At 30.0% G+C, this 25,573-nt stretch overlaps 1 protein-coding gene across 2 annotated transcripts in view; it reads left to right on the top strand.

Annotated features, from left to right (window-relative positions):
* Regnase-1 (zinc finger CCCH-type containing protein regnase 1) overlaps positions 1-25,573 on the top strand; it is a 162,845-nt gene that overhangs the window by 119,698 nt on the left and 17,574 nt on the right. For both annotated transcript variants that reach the window (XM_075362438.1, XM_075362446.1), the window contains exons 2-4: positions 12,308-12,622; positions 19,621-19,811; positions 24,594-24,733. In XM_075362438.1, the coding sequence (XP_075218553.1) occupies positions 12,308-12,622; positions 19,621-19,811; positions 24,594-24,733 (646 nt within the window). The remainder of the gene's footprint in view (positions 1-12,307; positions 12,623-19,620; positions 19,812-24,593; positions 24,734-25,573) is intronic.

Raw genomic sequence — 25,573 nt, 5'->3', positions numbered from 1 at the left:
TTAGACCTCGAGGCTGTAACAAGAATTTCACGAGAATAGAAATGAATTCTATTTATTCAATTTATGGAACGTGTGTGTGTGTGCGTGTTTTATTTATTTTTAAAGTAATATCTTATTTGATATAAAGTTGAAAACAGTTATCCGTAAAAAAAAAAACAAATGGGATTATTATATCCATTATGAATGTTGAAAATTATTTGTTTACTTACTGCTACAAAATAGCCTTTTATCACGTTAAGAACCGTTTACTAAATAAATTTATATTATTTTAAGTATTATTTTTGATTGAGAGGTCGAGAAAATAATGAAGAAATTCTATACCTCAAAACTGATTAAACTTCTTATAAAAAATATTAATCTTGTCTGAAATAACCTTACAAAACAAATCCAGTTATCTTTAAAAATTGATGCTTTTTCGTCTTTCGGTTTTTGTAACCTCCAAAATGTTTTTTAATAAGTTTTGCTATTTTATCTGTGTGTGTATTATTCTTAAGAAGAATATTCTTCCTTTATCAGTAGTGTAGGGGATAAACTTTAAACATTTTTAAAAGAAGTAATTTTTCCAAACCTTCCAAAATTTTGTTACGTTAAGATATTTATACTACATTTTATGATATTATTGAAAAGAGCATCTTATAATTTGATTAAATTTATGTAAATATACTTAGTTTTTTACATATTTAAAAAAAGGTGTATAAACTGCCTGTATAGATTGTTTTATCGATAACTCTTCTTATTCCAATCTGGAAAATTCTTATATTTTTATTTTATTCTGAAAGAAGCTCTGATGATTAATATAAATTTTTTCCCGGATATTGTAAACGTACAATTACAATGTCAACTTAGATTAAATAAAGCTATTTTTAATTTTTCCTATCATCATCATCATCGAGTGTTATTCATTGCTTTTATTTTTTTTTTTTATTATTAATATACAGGTTTCTTGTATTTGTGTACTTGGCGCATGTATTTTTTTCCAATTGGACAGCATTTTTTTCTCTATATTTTAAATAGAAGTAAGATTGAAAAATGTAAAAAAAATAGAAAAGTTGTAAAAATTGAAAAAAACTTAGAAGACGTACTAAAAAAGATATTTCTTCATTGTTTTGAATTACGACTTTTTTTATGTAAGTCGTTTGTTGATTACTTTTAATTGCGCCGACTTAAGAAAATTAGAATAATACTGTTTTAATTATAGTAGATTTAAAAACATCACTTGGAAAAAGATCACTTATTTTATTCTTTACTTGAATTTATGTGTATAAACGCGTAAGATAAAGTTAAAATGATACATATACTCACACTCCAGAGGATAATTCAGAGCTCAATCCTCAGTTCGTAGTATTTGAGTTTACAAAAATGATTTTTTTTAAAAATAATACTGATTTAAAAAATGAAGGTGCAATACTTTTTTCGATGTTTTGAGCCGTTGCCTAAAGATTACATTAATTATTTATTTTATTTTTTTATACAATATAAGTAGTGTAAGAACAAACAATAATTTTCAACTTGATTCGTGATGAAATATATATTTTTGATCGTTATTCGCGATAAAAGTTGTAAGTATATTAAACCCCTCAAAAATATATGTGTATATATATATATATATATATATATATATATATATATATATATATATATATATATTTTATTTTTAATTTTTTAAAAGTCGTAGTCTAAGGACTACTATATTTATTATTCATAATAATAAAGAACACCTGTTGTCCCGTTTATTAGAAATTAAAAAAAAAGTAATAAGTCAAAATTAATATACATTTTTACAATTTAACTTAAGAAATTTTTGGTGACAAACATACATCTTATTTTTCTAATTGAAAAGTAAATGAAATTCATGGTTTGTAACACCACGAATCAACATCATAAAAACTAAATTTGTATAGTAACCAGTAAAATTTAATTCTTGATCACGGAAAATAGTTTTTTGGATCATGATGAGATGTTGACGCAATGTAAGAATTTTTATCTAATATCTATTTCCTTTTGTCGTTCCGTTTGTCCTTTGTTGTTGTTCTGTGTTCTCAATTGGGAAGTTGACTGAGAGGGCAGCTTATTTCCAATTAGTCCTGTGTTTGACGGTAAAAATAAGAGTACTACCTCAGAATTCTTTCGGATAACATAGATTTTCATGAAAATTTGTAATTAAGCTTATATAACCCTCTGCTTCAAAGGTTATATGTTCCTGATGTGTACTTTTTGTTTTTTGGGGGTGAAAACTACCCCTCGTTAAAAAAAAATAAAAAACCATAGATTTAAACGTTTAAATAAACATTCTTTTATGTTTTGGAATGTACTTTATGATGTTTTACTACGTTTCAACCTTTAGAAACCACCCTTGTGATGAAAATTAAAAAAAAATTAGTTTTCAAGAGTTTGAAATGTTTTAATGGTGCATTTATAATGAATTGAAATCCCTTTGCTGTTTGTAATATAATTGATGATTTTTTGCCACGGTTCAATTCTTAATAACCACCCCTTATGAACCGATCTCTCAAGCTACCGCCCTATTTCTTTAACAAGCGTGTTGTGTAAAATAATTGAGCCTGGCGACGTGGTATTCTTAACACCCTCAAGAGATGGGGAATCAAGGGCAATATGGTTGCTTTTATCCGGGGATTCTTAAATCACCGAACGTTTCGTGTTCGTGTAGACGATTCACTTTCAGACAGTGTCGTCTCGGAAAATTGAGTACCTCAGGGTAGTGTACTAAGTGCCATCTTGTTTTCTGTAGCCATAAATAGCATTACCAATTGTGTACAGGCTCCTGTCTCATGTTCTCTATTCGTTGACGATTTTGTTATTTACACTGCGAGCCGTTCAACGTCCACTGCAAAGCGACTGCTACAGAACACTATATTTCGCCTTGAGGCTTGGTCCAGAACTACTGGTTTCACATTTTCATCCGACAAAACGAAATGTGTAGTCTTTTCTCGGCTACGGAACCCTTCTATTCCGGAGGTTTTTCTGAACCGAGAGATTATTGCTATCTCTCCTTACGTCAACTTTCTAGGTTTGCTTTTTTGTAACCGTCTTATTTGGGTCAAACATATAAAGGAATTGAGGACAAAATGTTCGAAACTTTTAGATATGATGCGGGTCCTTAGTAACAACAATTGGGGAGCCGATCTGTCATGTATGTTACGTTTTTACTATTCCCTTGTTCGTTCCCGTTTAGATTATGGTTGTATCGCCTACTCTTCAGCTCGTTAAACCGTGCTTAAAATGTTGGACGATGTACATCATGCTTTTCTTCGGCTTGCCACAGGTGCGTTTAGATCAAGCCCTATCGCAAGCTTACTTGTAGACTGTGGCGAGCCATCACTTTGGGATAGACGAGACCAGCTTTTGTTATCTTATTTTGCCCGTCTCAAAGGACAGCCGAATCACCCGGCTTTTGACCCAGTTTTTAGGAATCCTAATTTAAGAAAGTATGAGGACCGTCCACGCTGTACTGCGCCTGTGGGTGTTCATACCCGACATCTGCTGCAGCATATAAATGTTGACACTCCTACCTTCTTTCCATCATATCCGTGCTCATATCCTCCGTGTAGAATAAACCTTGTAAATTTTACATTTGACCTTACAACAACGATAAACAATCAACACCACCTACTGTTTTTCGGCAAATGTTTCAGTATATTCTCACCAAGACGAACCCAGACGCGGTGATATCAACTGATGGGTCGAAACAAGACGGTACCGTTGGTTGTGCTATTGTTGTCAATGAAAGGACTTATATGTTTGGCCTACCCGGTATTACGAGTGTGTTCACCGCTGAACTACTCGCTATAAATAGGGCTCTAAATATCGTTAACCCTAAATATAGAAACATTCTTATTTGTAGTGACTCCCACAGTGCTCTCCAGGCGTTAGAAAACTTTTATTCCAAACATCCTGTCGTCATTGAGATTTATGATGCAATCGCTGAGTTAGGTAATCGCAACACAGAAGTAAGTTTTTTCTGGGTCCCTAGCCACGTAGGGATTCTAGGTAACGTAAGAGCATATTATGCTGCCAAAGAAGCGTGTATTCAACCTCCTTTCACCACCCGAGTTACTAAAATTTGATTTTATTAATCGTGTAAAACAATCACTGAGAGCAAGGTGGCAAAGTGACTGGGCGACTACCGTCGATAATAAACTCCGACGGATTAAAGATTCAGTGTTGCCATGGGGCTCTTCTTGCAGAAAATCTCGTCGTGAGGAAGTGGTCCTCTGCCGGTTACGAATAGGACATATGATGATCACACACGAATACCTAATGTCAGGAGAAGTCCCACCCCTATGCACACGATGCAACTGCCGCATGACTGTGGACTGCATATGTTATGCGGCGTAGCGTCGTAAATTTAATCTACCTAGAAACATCCGTGATATCTTGTACAATAATAACGAAATTCTGGACCGGATGTTTCTGTTTTTTCATAGTACCCGGTTACTTCAAAAAATTTAATATTATATATATTTTTATGCTAGAAGAGTTGTTGATAATTTTTAACCTTTGCTTTCAATTTTGATTTTTTTGGTTCTATGTCTTTAATTTTATTATCCGAGAAGGGAGCGTTTTGCACACCCCATCGGAATTAGGTAAGTTTTATATAGTTTATTTATTCGATTATTTTAACTTTTATATTTTAAAGACTTCGTCTGCGGTATTAGTTTTGAGTTTTATTTTACCTTCTTGACTCTTGTTTTAATTAATTTTTATTATATGATTTAATATTAATTTTACGCCTTATAAGTTTTATTATTTTGGAGTTATTTTACCCTTTTATTAATAAAATTCCGGCCGGGCGATGATAACGCCCAGGCGTTTCTCGCCCAAAAAAAACCCCTTATGAAAAAAATTGTTAAAATTATAAATGAAAGTGTTTTGTAGCTCAAAATCATTTAAATGTGTAGAATAAATATTGTTCCATATTCCACAACATAATTTATGATGTGTTACAAGGTTGCAACCCTTAGAATCCACCCTACTGACGAAAAAACTTAGCTTAAAATGTTTTATTGGTGCAATTATAATGAATTATAAACTTTTTACAGTTGTTGATGTAATGTATAATTTATTGCAACGTTCCAAACTTTACAAACCGGCCTCGTGATTAAAATTGACAATCATGTTTATTTAAAATTAAAAATTATAAAATGAGTAAAGGAGAGAAATAGAAATTTTATGTATATTATATTTGTACGTTTTATTATTGTAACTCTATGGATCATCACAAGAACTGTGGTCATCACTGTTGACCTCCTCCTCTTGGTCAGTAATTGGAGAACAATTTTTAATATTGTCACCGGAGCTTGTTCCACAAGTAGGGTTACAAAGAAGTCCAACTTTTCTGCAGCCGCAAGTAGTGCCACATCCTTTTTTGCAATTGCAAAATATCATTTGGAGCAGTTCTTCGGGTGCAGGCATTTTCTGCATTTTAATTGGTAATAAAGAGCCTTCATTATTCATCCATTCCCAGTCAGTCGGACGAATATTTTTGTTTCCAAGCCACACTGTGTTTGAAAATAGACTCTATTAAAGTGCTCATTCAGAGCATCGACTGTAGGAATCAGGGAAGATAATTTAACAGCATTGTTTTTAGCGGTTGCTTTAATGAAGGACTCATAACGCATCTGCTCGAGAAACGCTGAAAAGTCTTCGACACGGCTTAATTTATTTAACTGTACCTCTTTAGTAGCTCCGTACAGTAATATTGTACAGTAGTATCTCCCGGCTACTGAAATTTCTTCCAGCTCTGAAGTACTATTATAAAATATCTCTACCTGATCTCTTAAATCGGGCCGATTTTCTACAATTTTTTTTTAAATTAATGAATTTGTTTCAAATAATTAATATTTTTTTAATTTTATCATTAAAATTAAATTTCTGCTCTTGTATTAAATGATGAATTTAATGATGGAAAGTGAGTTTGATGTACTTTTTTTTTTTTTTTAATCAAAAAAATAATTTTTAATTCAGTAATTTTTGAAAGGTAATATTAACGAAGTGCGCCACATGTTTAGTCTTTCGGTTTTGGAAATGTACTGACTGCACCATATAAAAGAGATATACATTCACATATATACATGTAAAATATACCTATATACATCTATGCACACAAAGTTCTATCGTCCATCAGCACGTGTTCGCCTACAGTGTTCTCCGTTACTTTTCTTCTCCTACGTATATTTTCATCTATATATATATATATATATATATATATATATATATATACACATACACACAGACACACACAGATATAAGTGTATGAGGATATACTTGCACATATATATAGATACACATGTACTCGTAATACTCCAAAAATTTCACCGAAAAAATGCGATTGGTTTTTTCAACTATAACTTCCTTAATATTTAAGTTATCCGATCTTTTAAAAAAGCATTTTGCATGGAATTTCAAGGGCTACAAGGCGTGTAAAATTCAGATGCCTTGAGTCCTTCATTTTTGAAATTTTTAATTCAAAGGCCTTGGGGAAGGTGCTCCTCGCACTCAAATGCAAATTTCTAACGGTGATATCTCAGTCGATTTCAAAAAAAAAAATTATACTCTTTATACAGATTTTCTTTAGTTTTTGAATTATTGCGAAAAAAGAAAGTTTTAATAAATTTCAAAACATTTTTCAAATTTGAATCAACCTTTTTTCAAATCTAAGCATTCCAAATCGGTCAAACTTCTAGAACATGTTGTTAGTACTTAAAGTAAATTTTAAAAGGATTATGTTCAATTCCAATTCTTGCGGAAACGTCATTTGTTTCATTGCTGATTTTTTTCTCCGAAAAAGCGAGACAATCATTTTATTTTCGTCATAACTCTGTTAGTTTTCATCCTAAGATTTTTACCAAAGCTAATTTTAAAGGTCTTTTCAAGTACTTTGAAAATTATTGTATAAATTTTCTTCGAAAAAGTTTCGTTTTTCCGTTATTTAACGTTGAAAGTTTCGACTTCGAGTTTTCGATGAACAAAAAGTTACCTTCAACGAGACATAACTCGGTTCGTATTGCATCTACAGAAATAAAAACAATCTCTTCGTTATTTTATAAGCTTAATTTTTGCCAATAATAATTTTTCGATAAAACGTAAGGTTTTTGAGTTATTCGTGGAAAAGATTCGTGAAAAATCAACATTTTCAATCACGAATAACTCAAAAAATATTGACTACAAAAACTTTTTATAGAACAATTTTTACTTAGAATTTATTCCTCCATCGATATCACAATCGGCACTATATAAGTTTTTCCTTGAGCTATTCCCTAATTACTCTCCAAATTTCACGTCAATCGGTTTTGTCCGAAAGAATTCTGAGCGAAAAAATCGTCAAACTTGGACTAAATAGAATGGGAGACCGCTTGTTTATTTTTTAAAATAAAAACAATTCACATTTCTTTGATCTGCCAATAAAATATCTCGTAAAAGAAGCTGTCGCTCACGCATTGTGAAACTAATCGTGTCAGTACGTTATGATCGTTACGTTGGAAAAAATACATAAAAAAATTTATGAACTAAATTGTGGATTAAATTTTTATCGACAAATTTTTTTTTTTTTTTTATAAACAGAAGTTGGAAATGCACTTGATGTAGCTATGAAATATGTTGCTGCCCACATATCAATCAAAGAGCCCGATCTATTTACATATTTGTTTCGTTTAGGCCGTTTATGGATTAAGATAATGTATTAAAATAATAAGTTAAGATAATTTGTTCCATTTTTTCGTGTTTTTCTTTCTCCGGTACAGTCCATTCCACAACCGTCTACTTCTTTTATTTCTTTAAAATGATAATTATAAATTAACTTTCTAAAGAATCCCTGTTTAAAATATCTTTTTCTGCAGCTCCGACCTTTTGGAGATCCTTCTTAATTGTTTGAATCCAGTTTATTTTTTATTTTTTCTTCCAGCAGAAATCCGTTAAATTTTTCAGTTTTCAATTATTACACATATAATTGTATGACGAAAGAAAATCAGTTTTATTTTTCTGGCTGTCTGGGAGACGTTTTCTAATTTTTTTATAAATTTCTTTATTCTTTTTGGAATTCTGATATTACTTTTAATATCAGGCCAAGTATTTTTCTTTCGTTTTTGGGTATTTTTATTTTTATTTAAAATTAATAATAAATCTTATTCTTTACATAAGAATAAAGAATAAAATGAAAAAAACGTTCTTTGGAAATAAACAAAATCTGTCTTAGCATTTTTTTACTCCCCAGGGTGACATCAAGCTGGATGGCGCCTAAAACCGTAGATGTGAAATTAATTTCATAAAGCCAGAAAAATAGTAATGGTGGCCGATATGGAATGTTTACTAGGTACCTATAAGATAAAATGAAACAATCCCGTTGCTTCCGGAAAGTTATGCTTTGTTCCAGTCTTCGTTGTAGCTGTAACGCGTGTAAAATTCGTAGTTACGAGCGCCAGTATTGAGAGTTGCTTTAGTGTAGTAGTAACGTTTATTAAACACTTAGTTCTTGCGATGAACAGAGTGAAGCTTTCATCGTAGGACTTAGTATCCCGTACAGTTCAGTTCTTAGCAAGTTCGGGTAATAGTATATTCGGCTCTGTGAAGAAGGCGCCCGTGAAACTACTGCTAGTGGAAAACATCTACTTTTCCTAATAACCTTGGCACGGAATATTTATTAATTTTTAGAACGGCTATATCGTTTTCAGGGGTGACTGATGTGTTCATTTAAGTCAGTTACTACTGTTCGGTTGTATAAACAACCATACGAGGGCGTAGACTAATGCATTTAATTTTATGCATTATTGGTAGTTAAGAATTTTGGGTTTAATTAGGTGTTATCTGTTGTTGAAAACATTTAGTTTAATTGGTTCCTTCATTTTTGCAGAAAAACCTACAAATTATTAAAGTGAAATATCTGAAAGGGATTTCATTTCGCTTTTTTATTCTTTAAGCATAATAATTGATTAATACACTTCTACATCATTTATTTATTTTTTTTGTACGATGTTAACGTTTATTATATTAATTATTAGACCTTGTACACTTTTAATAAACTAAAAAAAGAATTGTTAAATTATGCAGAGCATGAAGTTGAAATATTTTGCATCCTTGTAGAGATGTAGCATAATTATTGCTCTTTTTTTATTTCTTAAACTACTATTTGCGTTTAAATACACAAAAGATATCTTTTCTACTTACATGTTTTTCTATTATGTATTTGTAGAATTTATCGTTTGTTGCTCAATCCGTAAAAAATTAAAGTATTGTATGATATTACTCGACATGATAGTTTTTTATTTTTATGAGTGTCATTAATAATAACCTACCACTTGTGTAATTTCTGAGACGTTTTAATTTTAAATTGTAAAGATATCCCTCACTCATCTTTACGAAAAATGAACAGGTATAAAGTTTATCTTTAGAATGCATTTTATTAAAATAAAAAGTATATATACGCGCGCGCGTGTGTGTGTGTGTGGGCTAAAAATTAAATTTGCTCTCGGCGTAACAGGTTTCTGTTATTTACACGACCACAAATAATTTATTACAAGAGAGGTCATTTTTTGTAGCTTTTATTTGTTAGTATTTGGTAGTTCATTTCGTGGTGGTTCATTTAGTGTATTTCGTTTCAAAAAGAAATTTTTCTAATAGATCAAAGTTTACGTTCATAAACATGTTATAAACATGAAGCTTATAATTGAGAAATATATATATCTGGTGTAGACGTTTCCTGTGACCGCTAAGGCGAAAATTTCGTTTGGTGTGGCTTAACTTTTCCACTTAATGAAGACTGCATTGAATTAATCTTGTTCAAAAACTCCGCTTAAAAAATAAGTTAAGATGAGATTTACTGCTGCATATTTACGTGGAATTTAATTGCTGTTTTTTAACATTTTTTTTTATAAAATCGATAATAACCTACTTTTTTTATCAGAAGAGAGACAATTCTGATCCTAAAATTTAAAAAAATTTGTCGAATAAAAGATGCTAAAAATGTTGGTTTTTAATCTTAGATTCTGTAACTTCTTTTTGTTTAATTTAAAGTAAGCAAGATAATTGCTAAAAAAATTATTTTATATAGATTTAGGGGAGAGAAAAAATGTTTTTGACAGAACTTTTTGCAATAATCTTTTAATTTTATTTTATTTTAATTTCAAAAGGAAATATCCCTAGGCATGCTTTAGAAATTCTTCATGTAATATGTCATATCTTTTTATAATTATTATTTCCAATGGTTAAAGTTTCATTAAAGTCGAAAACCGTTAAAATTTACAATTACCCCAATAATCATAATTTTTTCGTTAATGCTAGTCTTTCCCAACTTTTCCAGTTTTGAGTCGGTTAGATTATTGTAGTCTTTTTACGACCAGATACCTACCCTTCCCGATGCCAAATAACTTCCATTAGTATCTGATGCAAATTAAAGTCGTTGATACATCGTTAATAATGTTCAATTTTACTTAAATTACTTTTTGTATGTTAACACGTTTAAGGCCTCTTAATATAAATTCTTTAATCCTTTCTTATATAGGCGCCTTTAAAATTTTTGCTTATTTCTGCTACAGTAGTTCTCTTATGTTGACATTATCTTTTTTATTATTACTGTGAGCATATTATTTTTAAAGTGAAAGTTACAGTCTAATGTTGTGGTGGCACGTGTATTTACCACATGTTTTCGCTCGTGCGTTCCCATTAACTGGGCGCCACGTTGTTTTAATTTTGCTATTATACATTTTAATGGGTAGAAATTATTTGAAATAATTTCCATTCTGTTCATGTGCGTGTATTTCCTGTGGTTATTTTAATTTTTAACCGAATTAAAAAAATATGAGATTTTCAGTTTCAGTGTGTTTTATTTTATTTTGTTTTGTATGCGTGTTCATGCCTTACCCTTTATCAAACTTACTAATTGAGCGATTCCTTTATCTCAGGAAGTTTCTCTAGTGTGGGCTCAATTGTGAGCTTTTCCGAATAACGTAAATGAAAGATTTTTGTATATATACATATATATACTCTCACATCTTAGATAGTTTAGCTCATTCTCAATACTAATCTATTTATGTTATTTCGTTCATTCCTTAGTTTTAATCTTAGGAAGACTATCTTTTTTTTTGTAAAATACTTAAAATGAAAATAAAACTGTGAACAGTGAAGAGTAATACAAAATTGGCTTCAAAGAAAAAAAAGCGCAATATAATGTGAAAAAATTCGATTCTTTGATTAAATTTTATTAAGTTTTTGTATTCGTTTTCAATTTGGTGCCAACATCAAAACTTTGAAATTTAAAGAATTAAAAAAGTATTATCGATTTACCATTTATTGCATTTTTACAATTTATTTTATTGATGTAATATTTGAGTAGAAAAAATTAGACAAGAAAACTAATTAAAATAATCGAAAAGAAACAAGTGTAATTTTTTTTAACCGACTTCAAAAAAGGAATAGATTCTGAAATCTATTCCAGGAAGTTTTTTTTATTTGTACGATCACATAGACTATTTCAGTGTTTTTATAAAATATACTTTGGTACGCGTGTGCGTGCACGCAGCATACAGACAGAGAGAGAGATCCCCTGGTGGCTTCTTAAATTTCTTCAAAATAATATTAGCAGTAAATTTTTTTTTTTATTCTTTTCTACTTATTATTACTTAGTATTAGATTTTTATAGCGTGATGATATACAGCCTTAAGTCACATTTCCGATACTGAAAGAATTTTCTGGAAATTTCCAGAAAATTACTCAGAAACCTTGAGATAAAAAGTGTTAACACGTGATCTCGCATTCCAGATAGATTTAGCTCACTTTGTAATAATTACTTAACCTCTTTTTTTATAGTTTTAGGGTAAAGCTGTTTCTCATCGTATAATCCATTTGTTCAAACAGTTCTTTTGTCTTATGAAATAATCGTTTTATTAAAGGATTTCAATATTTTAAATAAAATAATGTTTTAAAGAAAGTAAAACTGACTACACAATTTTTTTTATAGATTATATTTCATTCTTAGCTTAGAAATCGGCGTCAGTTTAGGATTGCTGATTTGTTGTTTGTTGTTTTTAATTTGGACCAGACTTCAGAATGTTGAAATTTAAAGAATCGAATAACATTATATTTTTACGTTTTAGAACCGTTTTTGTTTTTAGCAATTCTGATATTATTCAGTTCTTGATTTCAAAGATAAATTATAAATTTTGTTATTTTTATGAAATACGTCAAAGTGCACATATTTTATGAGACGTAATTGATTTTAATATTGCATTGTTTATTATTTGTTAATATTTTATGAAAGTAAACCTTATTTATATTTGTACATTTCTTTTTTTTTCAGAATTATGTGGACAGTTTTAACGGATGCAATGGAGGGGAAGAACAAAAAACAGAAGCAGAGGTCGAAGGCGAAGACTCCAGTTACGATTCCGATGCAGAAGTTGAAGTCTCGTCGACCAGCGGCCACAGTCATCATGACGTCAGCCGTACAGCATCGGATACACTCGCTGCTGAATATGCCGACTATGTCAGTCTGCCACATTCTGCATACATGGCCAAGGTCGAGTTTGCACTCAAACTTGGCTACACAGAGAGACAAGTCCAAGCTGCCCTACAGAAACTAGGACCAAATCCGGGACAAAATGAATTGCTTGCTGTAAGTGATAGTACTGGATGGAATGTATGCAGTTTATATTTTATGAATGAAAGTTTTTCTCATGAAAAAAACTAGTAAAACTTGTTTACTTCTTTCCTAAAATTTCAGATAAAAATTCTATAAACTTATTATTTTTTATAAAAAATAGAATGAAAAATGGTCTATTACAACTGTTGCGGATGTTCTCACTTTTTTTTTAGAAGACGTTTGTCTAGAAACAAGAAGCTTTTCCAGATTAACATAATTAAGTCTTTTTTTTTTTTCTGGATTATTGTTATTCATTAATAACAATTTTGTCATTGTTATTATTAATTTTTTTTATTATGATATTTTACTTAATAATAATAACAAAATGACATTATTTTATAATTTTCTTTTTATGTAATATCCTATCCTAGTCCTTACTTATTCTTAAATGAAATTTCAAAATTAAGTATTAGGCTTAAGGAGGAATATACTTTTACTGCAAAACGTTTTGGAAGTTAAAGTTTGGGGGGCTTCCATAAAGGAATGAAGGGACTACTCAAATTTTATATTAACAGTATACTTGCATTATACAGTACATTCAGAAAGTTGCTGTGCACTGGGATTATAGAAGTGCAATGACAAAAATTTGTAATTCTTACTTTGTATTTTTATTTCATTATTTTATGGAAACTGATATTATAATAACTGGAATAGTTTATTAAAGGTATTAAAAATGACCTCCTCCAAAATCACTATCACTACACACGTTTCAGTTCGTTTTCAAACACTTTAACCAGCTGATGTACTGGAATATCTTGTATGTATACCATTATTGCGGTTTTTAGTTAGTCATTTTTTTTGTGCATGGTCAGTTGCAGTATACTGCTTGTTTTACTGCCTCTCCTAGAAAGTAATCTGGAGGAGTCAGATTGAGCAATTGTGCAGGTCTCACCCCTCGAAATGATTCTTTCTCCAAAGACATTTTGTAAAAAAAGTCATTGACCTGTTAGCTATGTGTGCTGTGGCGCCATCTTGTTGGAACCAAACCATTGATTTCCAACCATGGATTTTTTAATTATTTCAATTTCTGTTAACTGACTAATGAAGTTTGTTAAAACAAGCCCAATAACGAACATTATTAACTGTATTTTCAAAAAAGATTAGACACTCACAATGCACATTCTACTCACACCGACCCAGACTCCAATTTTCGCTTTGTGCAGTTTATGGGGGTTAGTTGTTGACCTCAGTTGTGTATTTTGTGAATTAATATATTCTCCCAAATGTAATCACACTTCACCTGTTAAAAAAATAATGTCAAGAATACCTACAGAATTTTGGTCAGTAAAACGTTAAAACCATGACAATAATTCAGTCTTTTGGCATGATCTGTAGGTTTTAGTTCGATAACACATTAGTTAGTAGGGGACAAGTTTCAGTTCTTTTCTTGCAGTTTTATGTGTGGTAGCAAGTCCAATATCTTGCTGCTGTGATAACTTATGCATTGACTTTGACAGTTGTAGCGTCCAATATAACAAGAAGCTTCTTTTCATGTAGTTTAGGTGGTCTTCCACTTCAATCAGCATCCTCAACAGGGCCTGTTGCCCAAAGTTTTTCAGTAAGAGTTCGAACTTCATTGTGGTGAGGAACAGGAGTATGATTCACTAAATCAGTATATTTATCACCTTCACAAAAGATGTGTTCTGTAAGAAAAATGCATTCCTCTACCGAAAGAACCATGCATTCCTTGTAACTATTGATTCTGATAAACAAACCAACATGAAACAAAACTAACCACATTCAATCACAACTCAAAACTAATGTCCTGTTTTATTTCTGAGCAATGCCTAACAAACCCACAGGAAAACCAATCGAATGCCAAAAGAACAGCATTCACCACATAATTCTAAAGTATACTGCACAGTGACTTTCCGAAAACACTGTTTATCATTTTATCACCTTTATATAATGAAAACATTGGCACTAAATAGATCTTCAGTATGAAAATCTTGCCCCTTCATTACAGTGCATAAATGTACACAGTATCATATGTCCATGTACATAAATAAGCAAATAATTAATTTATTCTGATGATTTTATATGTATTATATATATATATATATATAGCAGGTATCACAAACACAGACTCATTTTAAACATAATATTTAAGCATGAAGAATTAGAACTGCATGTTATTAGTGTACACTGTGAACACTTCATACCATTCCTTACAATGTCCCTTTCTGGAAATTATTTTCTTCGGCTGTCAATCACTGTTCGCAATTCAATCTTTGGCACGACCACACATACTTGCTATAAACCTACAGAGGGTCTTGTTAAGGCCTCAGTTTTAGTGCAAATGTTATTTTTCAATGTTTGAATACTAGCTGGCCTGTAAGCATATACTTTGGATTTCAGTAATCCCCACAGAAAAAAATCGCACACTGATAAATCAGGTGAATGTGGTATGGCCAGTTGACATGACCAAACCAGGAAACAAGGTGCTTTGGAAACATTCTTCGTAAGGTTGATACAGATGTTCTTGCTGTGTGAGCAGTTCCATCGTTCTGTTGAACCATGACTCCACTGCTTACTGATATTCTTATGGTATATTTGCAATGAACAAATTTTTACAACATAATATCATAATGATGTGCTGTGACTGTGAAAGTGTTGCTTACATCATTCTCAAAAAAAAACAAAAGAAATGGTAACTAATAATACCCTGAGCAGACACTCCACTACACAATAACTTTTGCTATGAAGTGGTCATTCAAGAAGCTGATAAGGATTGCGAGGTCTCAAGTACCTGAAGTTTTGTTTGTTACGAAGCCAGATAAATGAAAATGGGCCTCATCAGATATCAAGTTGTTGAGAAAATTTGGTTCAGTGTTTATCATTTCCAGAAGCTGTGTACAGAAATTTTGACATGCCTCTAGATCCCTGGGAAGTAATTCTTCCACCACTTCGATCTTGTATGGATGGAATTTAATATCCAGATGCAACATCTGTCATGCACTTCTATCTGATTTGTTAAAGGCTTGCGAATGGCAACAAACTGATCACAGGGTGCGAACTGTGCATGGCCTACCAGGTGGCTTCTTTGAAGCAGGTGCTGTTCTGAACGGTCTAACCTACCTTGCAATTGCCTTCTGCAACAGAATTTGTCCATTCTGGCCGATTTTAAAATGTTGCCAAAACAAATGCTGTATTCGTATGACACTTTCAGCACATTTGAAAAAAGTTTATATTGCTAATGTATGATATTCATTTGACCAACACTCTGTACTGACTACCAAGGTCATGTAACAGAAGATACTTTCAACTGCAATATGCAATGGGATAAATATCAGCTCCTTAGGAAGTAGTGAACAAAAATATTACACAATTTAAAATAGATAATTATTTCTGCTGCACCTTTTAGATCTCATCAGGATTGGGTAAGTACATTATTCCACAGATAAAAAAAGAATTATCCCAGCATTTGCCTGGGTGGATTAAGGGAAACTGTTATAAAACTTTTGAGTATGGTTGCATTACAAAATTTTTAATTATTCATGAAACAAAGAGTGGAAGTGGTTAAAATCCATGTTAATTTATAAATAGATGTGTTAAAATACTAAATATATTTTAAAAAACCTACAAATAAATAAAAAAATTTGAATGATGTTAATGAAAATTGTTTGTGCAGATATGTATAGAATTCTTGCAATAAATATGTTAAATGGAAGTGCAGAAAGTTCACATTTTTAAAATCTCATTCACAGAGTAACACTGTTTCTGTAAAAGAATATATTTTACTTTAAATAAATTGGAAAATCTTTTTAATGGTTGGTGACTTATTAAAAATGCAACATAAGCACAATAAAGCCCTTTCTCATAAGCCAAAGTACATGAAAACATACATTTTATGTTAGATGAAAATGCTTCTGTTGTTTGGTTTTTAGAAATGGATTTTATTTTTTTAGGAATAATATTATTGTTTTAGCAAGGATTGCACATTGATAAATATAAACACTTGGGTAAGTTAATATCTTTAATTCTCTAAATTCTGGTCTGTATAATTCATACTTGTTGACACCAGTGATGAGACTTATAAACACATTCTGACTTTTTGAGGAAGCTCTAGAAGATAGTGTTATAGAGATATACTATTCATACACATATGGTAACATACACGTATGGTACATAGCTGGTACGTGTATACTACATATACATATAGGAGTATACATTAGTTTGATAAATATTTAATAATGATGACATAGCGTTTCATTAAAATGCATTAAAGCAAAACAGTTCAGTTTGATTTTATTATATGTAATTAGTTTGATTATTCCACAAAAAAAAATCATCTAAAAATAAAACCTTATTTTTTGCACTAAGGGCAACATAAATACTACCTTTAAGATTAATGCCCCTAGATATGTTGTTTGATTTTAAAATTTCTGCTTCACTTATATTTCTCTTTGTGTGATTTTTAAAAAGGGTGTTTGCAGTAGCTAGTTTATACATTATGCATAATTTTGAAACTAAATCCTCCAATTTTTCTGTGATTGAACTCAAATTCTTCAGGTAGTCACAACTATTAAAGAACCATATGATTTAAGCAGTACCTTCAAAAATTCTTAAAAATTTTTATTTAAAAAAATCATTTATATTAAAGGTTCTACATTATATTTACCTCAATGCAATGCAATCATAGCATTTAAGTCTTTCAAAAGGTTTTGGGTTTGAATGAATGAAATTTAAATTTTTCATTCTCAATTAAAAAAGGGCATCTAGCCAAAAAAAACCCTAACTTAATATTCAAATGGGAAAATTGATCAAAATAACTTTTATTTTATCATAAAGTTAGGTTTAAATATACTGCTACTTAATGCCAGTAATCATAATTATTGAATAACCACAAAATGACACCTATTTATGTTGCAAATTAAACTGAAGGTATTTAGCTTTAGCTGTTCCTAATTTTAATACCTCCCTAGCTCATAAACAATTTCTCTTATATTTACTTTCTGAAAGCCATCGGTACAGAACACAGACACTATCCCTCACCAATTCCCAGTCTGAAATCATCACCATGTTGGATTACTTAAAATCTTATACTCATCATATATTGTTAGATATATTAATAATATGGTTAAGGTTCAGGAAACTCCTTTAAATCAATTTGTGGCCAACCTCTGGGGCGTTTTTGAGTTTTCCTTTACTTATAAGATTATTTTTTTGGATTATTTTAATGAATAAAAGTCATATGAATTTTACTTTTATAATTTTGAAGCTTACATTTATTTTGTTTTAATTATGCAAAATTAAAGGCTATTTTTGTTATTGTTATTTTTTATTTCAAATATTTTTGCAAACTATATGTAAATTTGTTAAAATAAGAACTTTATTAACCTTTATCCTCATCAAATCTTAAGTGTTTTTTTATGATTATTTCAATAGTAATAATATTGAAAAACAAAATACTTATCTTTATTCACAAGTTATCATATTGCATTTTTTTTAACAGAAACAAATAAATTTATTACAAATATTCAAAAAATATCAATTTGAGTGAGTATTGAAAAGAAAGTGAGAAATTATGCTTCAGTTAACCAGCTATGTTGTACCCACAGAGAAGTTTACTTTTTTCTGTTTAGCCTCTGGAACCAACATAAGGTATTACTTCAGAGGATGATAAGTATGAATGTAAATGAAGTAAATGAATGTAGTCTTGTGCAGCCTCAGGTCAAGACTGAACAAGATTACACTTCATTTACATTCATATATATCATCCTCATAGCTCACTCATACAGAAAGTACACTGCTCAGTGATAAAGACATTCTAGAAGTCCCTCCCTCATATTTTCTTTTAGTCAGTACTGTAGGTCAATAATTTCACAAAATCCATAATAAATTTCATCAGCTTAATACCTTTTTTTGTTGAGAAATAACAATTTGACATTTCTGTTGGTTGGACTGATTTTTGTCTTATTATCATTGTAAAATATAATTGTACAAAATAAAATATAAAATATGTTATAAAATGCTCTTTTTTTTAAAATTGTTGTGAATCTAAGAATACCTTAAATTTCATTAAATGCAATTATCAAAAATATCTAAATCTAAAACTTTATATGCTTCTGAGCATTTAAAATGTTTTATTTATATATATTGAACTGAATCTACTGCTCAGATATTAGATGATACAAAACTGTAGTTTTATTTATAGCTAATTCAATTTATTTAAAATAGTTTTTACTAGATGTAAAATGTTAGTTAAAACATTTAGTATTAAACTTTATTCCGCACTTGTAAATTGATTTGATTTTATATTTTTACATAAAGTAATTTACTTCTTCTAAACAGATAAAAAATTAATCTCATTTTAGAAATGCTGCAAAAAAATTTTATTCCATGGGCAAGGAACTGTTACAGGTATATCATGTTATACAAACATGATTGCTATTGCAATAACAGATTTTGCTATAGGTTTTATATTAATGATGTGGTGTAATATTAAAAAATTTAAATAACCTTTACATAAAAGCTTGTGTAAAAAATAAAGCTTACATTAAATGAATATATAGTATTACTATTCAACAAATTAAGTTGCAATAAGAATAATTAACTTTATGTTACAATTTCAAAAAAATTATAGTTATACTTTTTTTTCACCCATATCTGTCTTACATTTCTGTCAATAAAAGAAGGCAAATGCATTAAAAAAATCATAATTGTGTAACTAACATTTATAATATAACATAATTTATACAAAATTAAAACTTATTCTCTTCCATATATACTTTACCCTAGTTAGTTCAAAATATTCATTTAACTTAAATATCTGTTGTTAATAGAATTTGTATTTCTATTGAGTAGCATGTAGAAAATTTATGAAATAAATATATCATTAACATTTTCAGTTGTTTATATTATTTATCTGTTGAAAAAATATAACTGATCAAACAACATTAACTGTATCAGATATTTGCATTTTTACTTATTATTTTTCTAATTAATGATGAATTTGTATATGTTTTCAGGAGTTGATCAAGCTTGGTGCACAGACATCTCCAAGACTTGGATCTGATAGTGATTCGGCTCTAAATACTGTGGAAGATTTAGAATGTAGTGGTAGTGAATCACAGTTAGTGGTGACTGCTAGCATTGTTAGTGATACTGAAACACTTCGTTTTAGACCTGTAGTAATAGATGGCAGTAATGTTGCTATGAGGTATGCTCTAGTATAGTTTGAATGTAATAATTACGTTTAACCCTATAAGTGCCTATTGAATTTCTTTAAAATTCCAAGCCTTTTTTGGACCTTTTGCAGTCTTACATTCAAAATTCGACAGAAAATTAACCATTATATTCAACTATATCAAATAATACATCACTTTGATGAGAAAATTTTGAAGAATCTTATTACTATTGGTATTAGTACTATTGGTATTGCGTTCTTACGTAAGAATATAAAGTAAAATATATGTAAATTTTCTTATATATTATTTTTGATTGTAGAAGTTCTGGTTCATTTATATCAGACTAAATACCAAATAAGTGAAATTTTGGTATACAAAAAATAAGCAGAATTTTATGATGAAGAAATACGTATAAAAATCTTATTATTTATCCAATTAAAAAAATTATTTAAACACAAAAAACATCCTTCCTTTTTTTCTTACATTTTATCAAGCACTTGAATAAATTATAATGAAACGCAATTTGTAGTTCCATACCAATAGTATAGTTATACAAAGACAAAATATATACAGAAACAAAAAACTAATCTATAACTAAACATTTTTCAATCAATAAAATATTTCTTTTTTATGGACTTATTCTGAATTGCTGCTCTCTCTTTGCTTCCTCTTCCCCTGTGATATAGGCCTCCAGAAATGCCCCAGCTTATGAAAACAGACCAAGTGTACACCAGAATTACAACCAGGGCACCGATAACGAGACCTTCTTTTCTTTGTAGTCCCACAAACTGCCCTCCTTACGACCTGGAAGAAGGGTCAACTCATGCTGGGAACTGGCTACTTGAGGAATTGGATTGACTGCTGGTTCTTCTACACGCTCTACTAATGTTTTTAAAATAAAAACTGTCATCTTTTAAGTGATTTTGTTGTGTGTTACTTTTGTACAAAATAAAAAGCATTTTCAAGAGCCATATCAAGAATATTATAAATTTTTTTTTTCAGTAACAATGAGTTGCCTTGTTCAAGATACATGATAAATAATCTTTTCTTTGATGTCAACACCTCCCTTAAACATATTACATTTATTTATTAGTACAGGTTTTACCACCTCTTTTTTACTTTTACTCCTAATTAATTTATCTTCCATGTGGCATGTTGATGGTATCATAGAAACGGGCTTCCATGTTTTTTTCTCCTTATAACCTGCTAAAAGAATTTCTTTTGGTCTGAAATAAATGCTCTCAGTTATCCCCAATTTTGTCTGAACAACAGTTATAGACAAATCTTTAATATTTTTATTTGCAGTTCCAATCAGATAAGTGGACCTTTCTAGCAGCTCTTTGCACAAAGGTAATTTCATATAATAATTGTCACAAAAAAGACAGTAACCTTTATCTAATAATCTTGTTTTTGCCATGAGATCCTCAATAACCTTTGAGTGAAAGGACCTTCAACATTAGCCGAAACGCTTTTCCTGCTGTAAAGTTCAGTGTGAACTCTAACTAATAACTCTGTCAATTTGAACTTTTTTATCCTAAATCTTGCATGGTGATTTTTAGACATATATTGACATATGTATGTATGTATATGTATATATATAAATCCTTACTTGCAGTTAATATGAGGTATGTTCAAAAAGTAACGAGAATTTTGTTTTTTGGAAAAAATTTTATTTATTCGTCTACATTAATGTTATCTTCTTTCAAAATAATCCCCAATAGATTATACACTTTTGTCAGCGCTTTTTCCAATTTCTGAACACTTCTGGAACTCAATCTTTGGAATAGTGCTTAGCTCTTTCACTTTCAGCTATTTGCTTTTAATCTCATCTATGCTTGTAAAACGACGGCCCTTTAAGGTTCTCTTTATTTTTGGGAATAGAAAAAAGTCACACAGGGCCATGGCTGGCGAATATGGCGGCTGGGATATCGTCACAGCGTTGTTTTTGGCTAAAAATTGACGAACAAGCAATGAAGTGTGAGCAGGCACATTATTGTATTGCAGAAGCCATGAATAGTTTCGTCACAAATCCAGTGTTTTTTTTGGATTGCTTCACGCAAATGACATTGAACTTGTAGGTAGTACTCATTGATCGTTTGACCTTGTGGCAAGAACTCATGATGTACTATGCCGTTAAAATTGAAGAACAGAGCATAACCTTCACATTCGACCACACTTGTCAAGCTTTTTTCGGTCTTGGTGATCTAGAATGCCTCCACTAGGCCAATTGAGCCTTAGTTTCGACATCATATCCATAAACCCATGTTCATCATCTGTTATGACACATTTCAGTAGTTCTGCATTGTTATTGACTTCATTTAGCAACTCCTGAGCAACCTCCATTCGCTGCTGTTTTTGTTCAAAATTCAAAAATTTTGTTGTCACACGCAAACTTGGAAATGCTTATACCACTTGTAAACTTTACTCATAGCAGACTCTCCAAAAGCAATATTTAACATTTTTAAAACATTTCTACACTTTATTCTATTCTTATACCAAAATGTAATACAAATTCTCTGACCCATTATTTATACAAATAAAAAATCACTGATTGTACCTTTTGACCGCTGACAACAGACTAAACATATCCAATGTGGCTAAATATGTACAGATACTTTTCAAACATGTTTACCAATACAACAAAAAAATCTTGAGATTTGGACTAATACAGCTCGGGAAATTTCAAAATTGTTGTTACTTTCTGAACACACCTCATATATATATATATATTTCACTTTATTACTCAATTATATAGCCTATGAATTAATTTAAGAAGAAAGAAGTAAACATAAGTATTTCAGTTTTTACAGTATTTTACTCTACATAGAAAATTAAAAAAGTAATTTAACAGTATGTATTGAGAATGTTTTTTACATTCATTATATCACTTCTTTGACCTGTAAAAATAATTAGCTTTTTCATTCAGCCTAACTGGCCTTATTAAAAACTTAATTCATTATTAAATTAAAGCACAAAACAACAGTTAGGTCATATTTAAGGTAGCCTCATGATAGTTAGAATTTATTCTTCCCACTTTCAATGCTTGAACTTAATATAAGCCCTGAATAACCATCTCTTTTGCTCATACATGTAAGAACTGCTTTCAAACAGTGGATTTAACTTTTTCATTGTGAAAATTGTCTGTTTACTTACATTTTCCTGTTTTTTTCATTCAAAATTTTACAAAAAAAGATTTTTATTGAGAGGCTGCTTTAGAAAGGTTTTACCGTACAAAATGTCATTTAGTAACGTCAAAAATAAGTTTTATTGGAATTTTAAAAAAAATATCATTTTTGTTTAGAAATTTTTTTGTATTCTACATTATTTACTTATTTTTTATTCTCTTTTTTTTTTCAAGTGACTGTTGAATTAATGAATTTCATTATACTGAATATGCTTATCATTGAGTTCCTTAAGTCTTCCAGAGTTTTTCCTTGTGGATTTAATCTTTCTTATCTGTGATATTTATTATCTTCTTTTGTTATTAAACTTTTCTGTGTCTTGTCTATGGAAATAAAAGTTAAAAATTGCAGTTTGCTCTTCATAATCATTTGCTTTATGTCAGTTGTTTGTTCCATGTTTGTTTATATTTTAAACTCATTCAAATTATTCATAACTTTACTTAAATGATGAAATAAACTTGAATGAATAAACTTAAACAATGAATAAACTTGATGATTGCTCACATAAATTTATTTATTCATTTAGCTTCATATCCTTATTCATCTTTATATGGACCTCTATGTGACTAAATTACATGACCTCTTAGTAAAAATTTTAATGATTTTTAATTTCATTTTTCATGAAGAAATTGAGATTATTATTATTATTTTTATTATTATTGATATATTATAAGAAGGGATTGGGAAGTCTGGATTTACCTAATAAGCACCCCAGGGTAGGCTTAATCTACCTTAGGATAGAATCTACAGTAGCCATGGATAAATCCAAAGGCAGCGGATTCTCACAAATCATACAAATACCAAGGATGCATTATTTCTGTAGGAATAACCTACATTGACCTACATTGAAACTAATTAACAATTGTCAAACCACCATTAAAAAGGAAAGATCAACAATTAAGAAAAGATAACCAAGCTTGCCTGACTTATTAAAAATATTGTATGATTATATCAAAATAGTTTAGAAAAATAGAAAATTCAGTAATAATAAAAAGATAAAAACTAGTTATTGATTTTTTTTTCATTAAAAAACTAAATTTATTAAATGTACTGATAATTCAAATAGATAATTACTAAAAATAGTAAACCTAAAAGAATATAATTTATCTTATATTATGTTTTTAAATTAACTATTGAAATCTGGAAGGTTCTGGAATGAAATTTGTTATATAGTTGAGTATGTAATAGAAAATATTGTATGCACACTAATATCTAATTAAATTAAAAGTAAAACTGAAGAAAAATCAAAACAAATTGGAAATTTGTTTAAATTGTTGGAAATAAATTGTTGTTGGAAATTTCCATATGATTATATAAGAAAATAATTGTTACACAAACAAATCAATTTGACATAAATCCATTTAAAATTTTGTCTACTAAAAGAAACTTACCTTAAGATTTTAAGAATATAGCTAAATAAAATTTAATCCACTTGATAAGTGAAGGAAGATATTAGAGACTGTTAACTATTGGGTAAAATGAAGAGAGTGACCAAGAAAGAAGGGATATCAGAATGAGCAGGTAATAATGACGTAATAAATATTGCATCTTGGTAATCCAAACATAACAAGTTAATAAATTTTTTTGATTTCAGTATTTTAGAAACTTTAGAATTATGTATTTTGTTTTCAGTCATGGTAACAAAGAAGTATTCTCATGCAGAGGTATCAAATTATGTGTTGATTGGTTTCGTGCAAGGGGACATAAAGAAATTACTGTTTTTGTCCCTAAATGGAGAAAGGAAGCTGCTCGTCCAGATAATCCTATTACAGGTATAACTGAATACTAAATGAATTCAAATTTAAAGTATGTTTTGTGTGTATGAGTGTGGTGTTTGTGGATCATTTGGATACCAATAAAACATTGCATAGGAATGATTGATTGATTGAATTTTATTAAACCATTTCAGTTATTTTAAATTATATATTTATATAATGTCACATACAAACCTTAATATTAAATAATTTTGCACCATAAATCATCACTATCTGATGAACTCTTAGCTGATAATTTATTACATTACCAAAAATTAATACATTTCCCATTTTGCATATTACATGATTATTCAATGTTCATTCATATATAATTTTTATATGCTCTTCTAAATTTTACTATATTAACCTTATCCTTTACTTCTGACATACTATTAAATACATGGTTATCATAAAAGAATGGTGTGGTTTCAGTAATTCATAGGAAGATTGTAGGGAAATTTCTAGATGTTATATTGGTATCTCTGAAAGCCTCTAACCCAAAAGTTTATCAGCAGTTGTAACCACAACATCAGTTCTTGTATTGTTGTTGCAGTGAGTTTAGTGAGTTACTATGTTCTCAGATAAAGACAAAGCAAAGTGTGTTTTATTGATGGCTGAATTAAAATCCGTAATTTTAGTTCAGCGTGCGTTTCAACGTGAATTCGGAAGAGATCCACCACACAAAAATAACATAACAGGTAGGTTCAAACAATTCGAAGAAACTGGATCAATTAAGAAACAGAAATCAACCGGCAGACCAAGTGTATCGGACGAAACGTTTGAACTAATTAGACAATCGGCAATTAGAAGTCCTGGGAAGTCCATCCCCAATCAAAGTGTCGAATTAGGTATTCCAAA

Source organism: Lycorma delicatula, chromosome 1 (genome assembly GCF_047948215.1).
Source record: "Lycorma delicatula isolate Av1 chromosome 1, ASM4794821v1, whole genome shotgun sequence".
In the NCBI taxonomy this organism is placed as follows: domain Eukaryota; kingdom Metazoa; phylum Arthropoda; class Insecta; order Hemiptera; family Fulgoridae; genus Lycorma; species Lycorma delicatula.
Note: the sequence above shows the minus strand (reverse complement) of the source record. Positions and strands in the feature narration are given on the sequence as shown.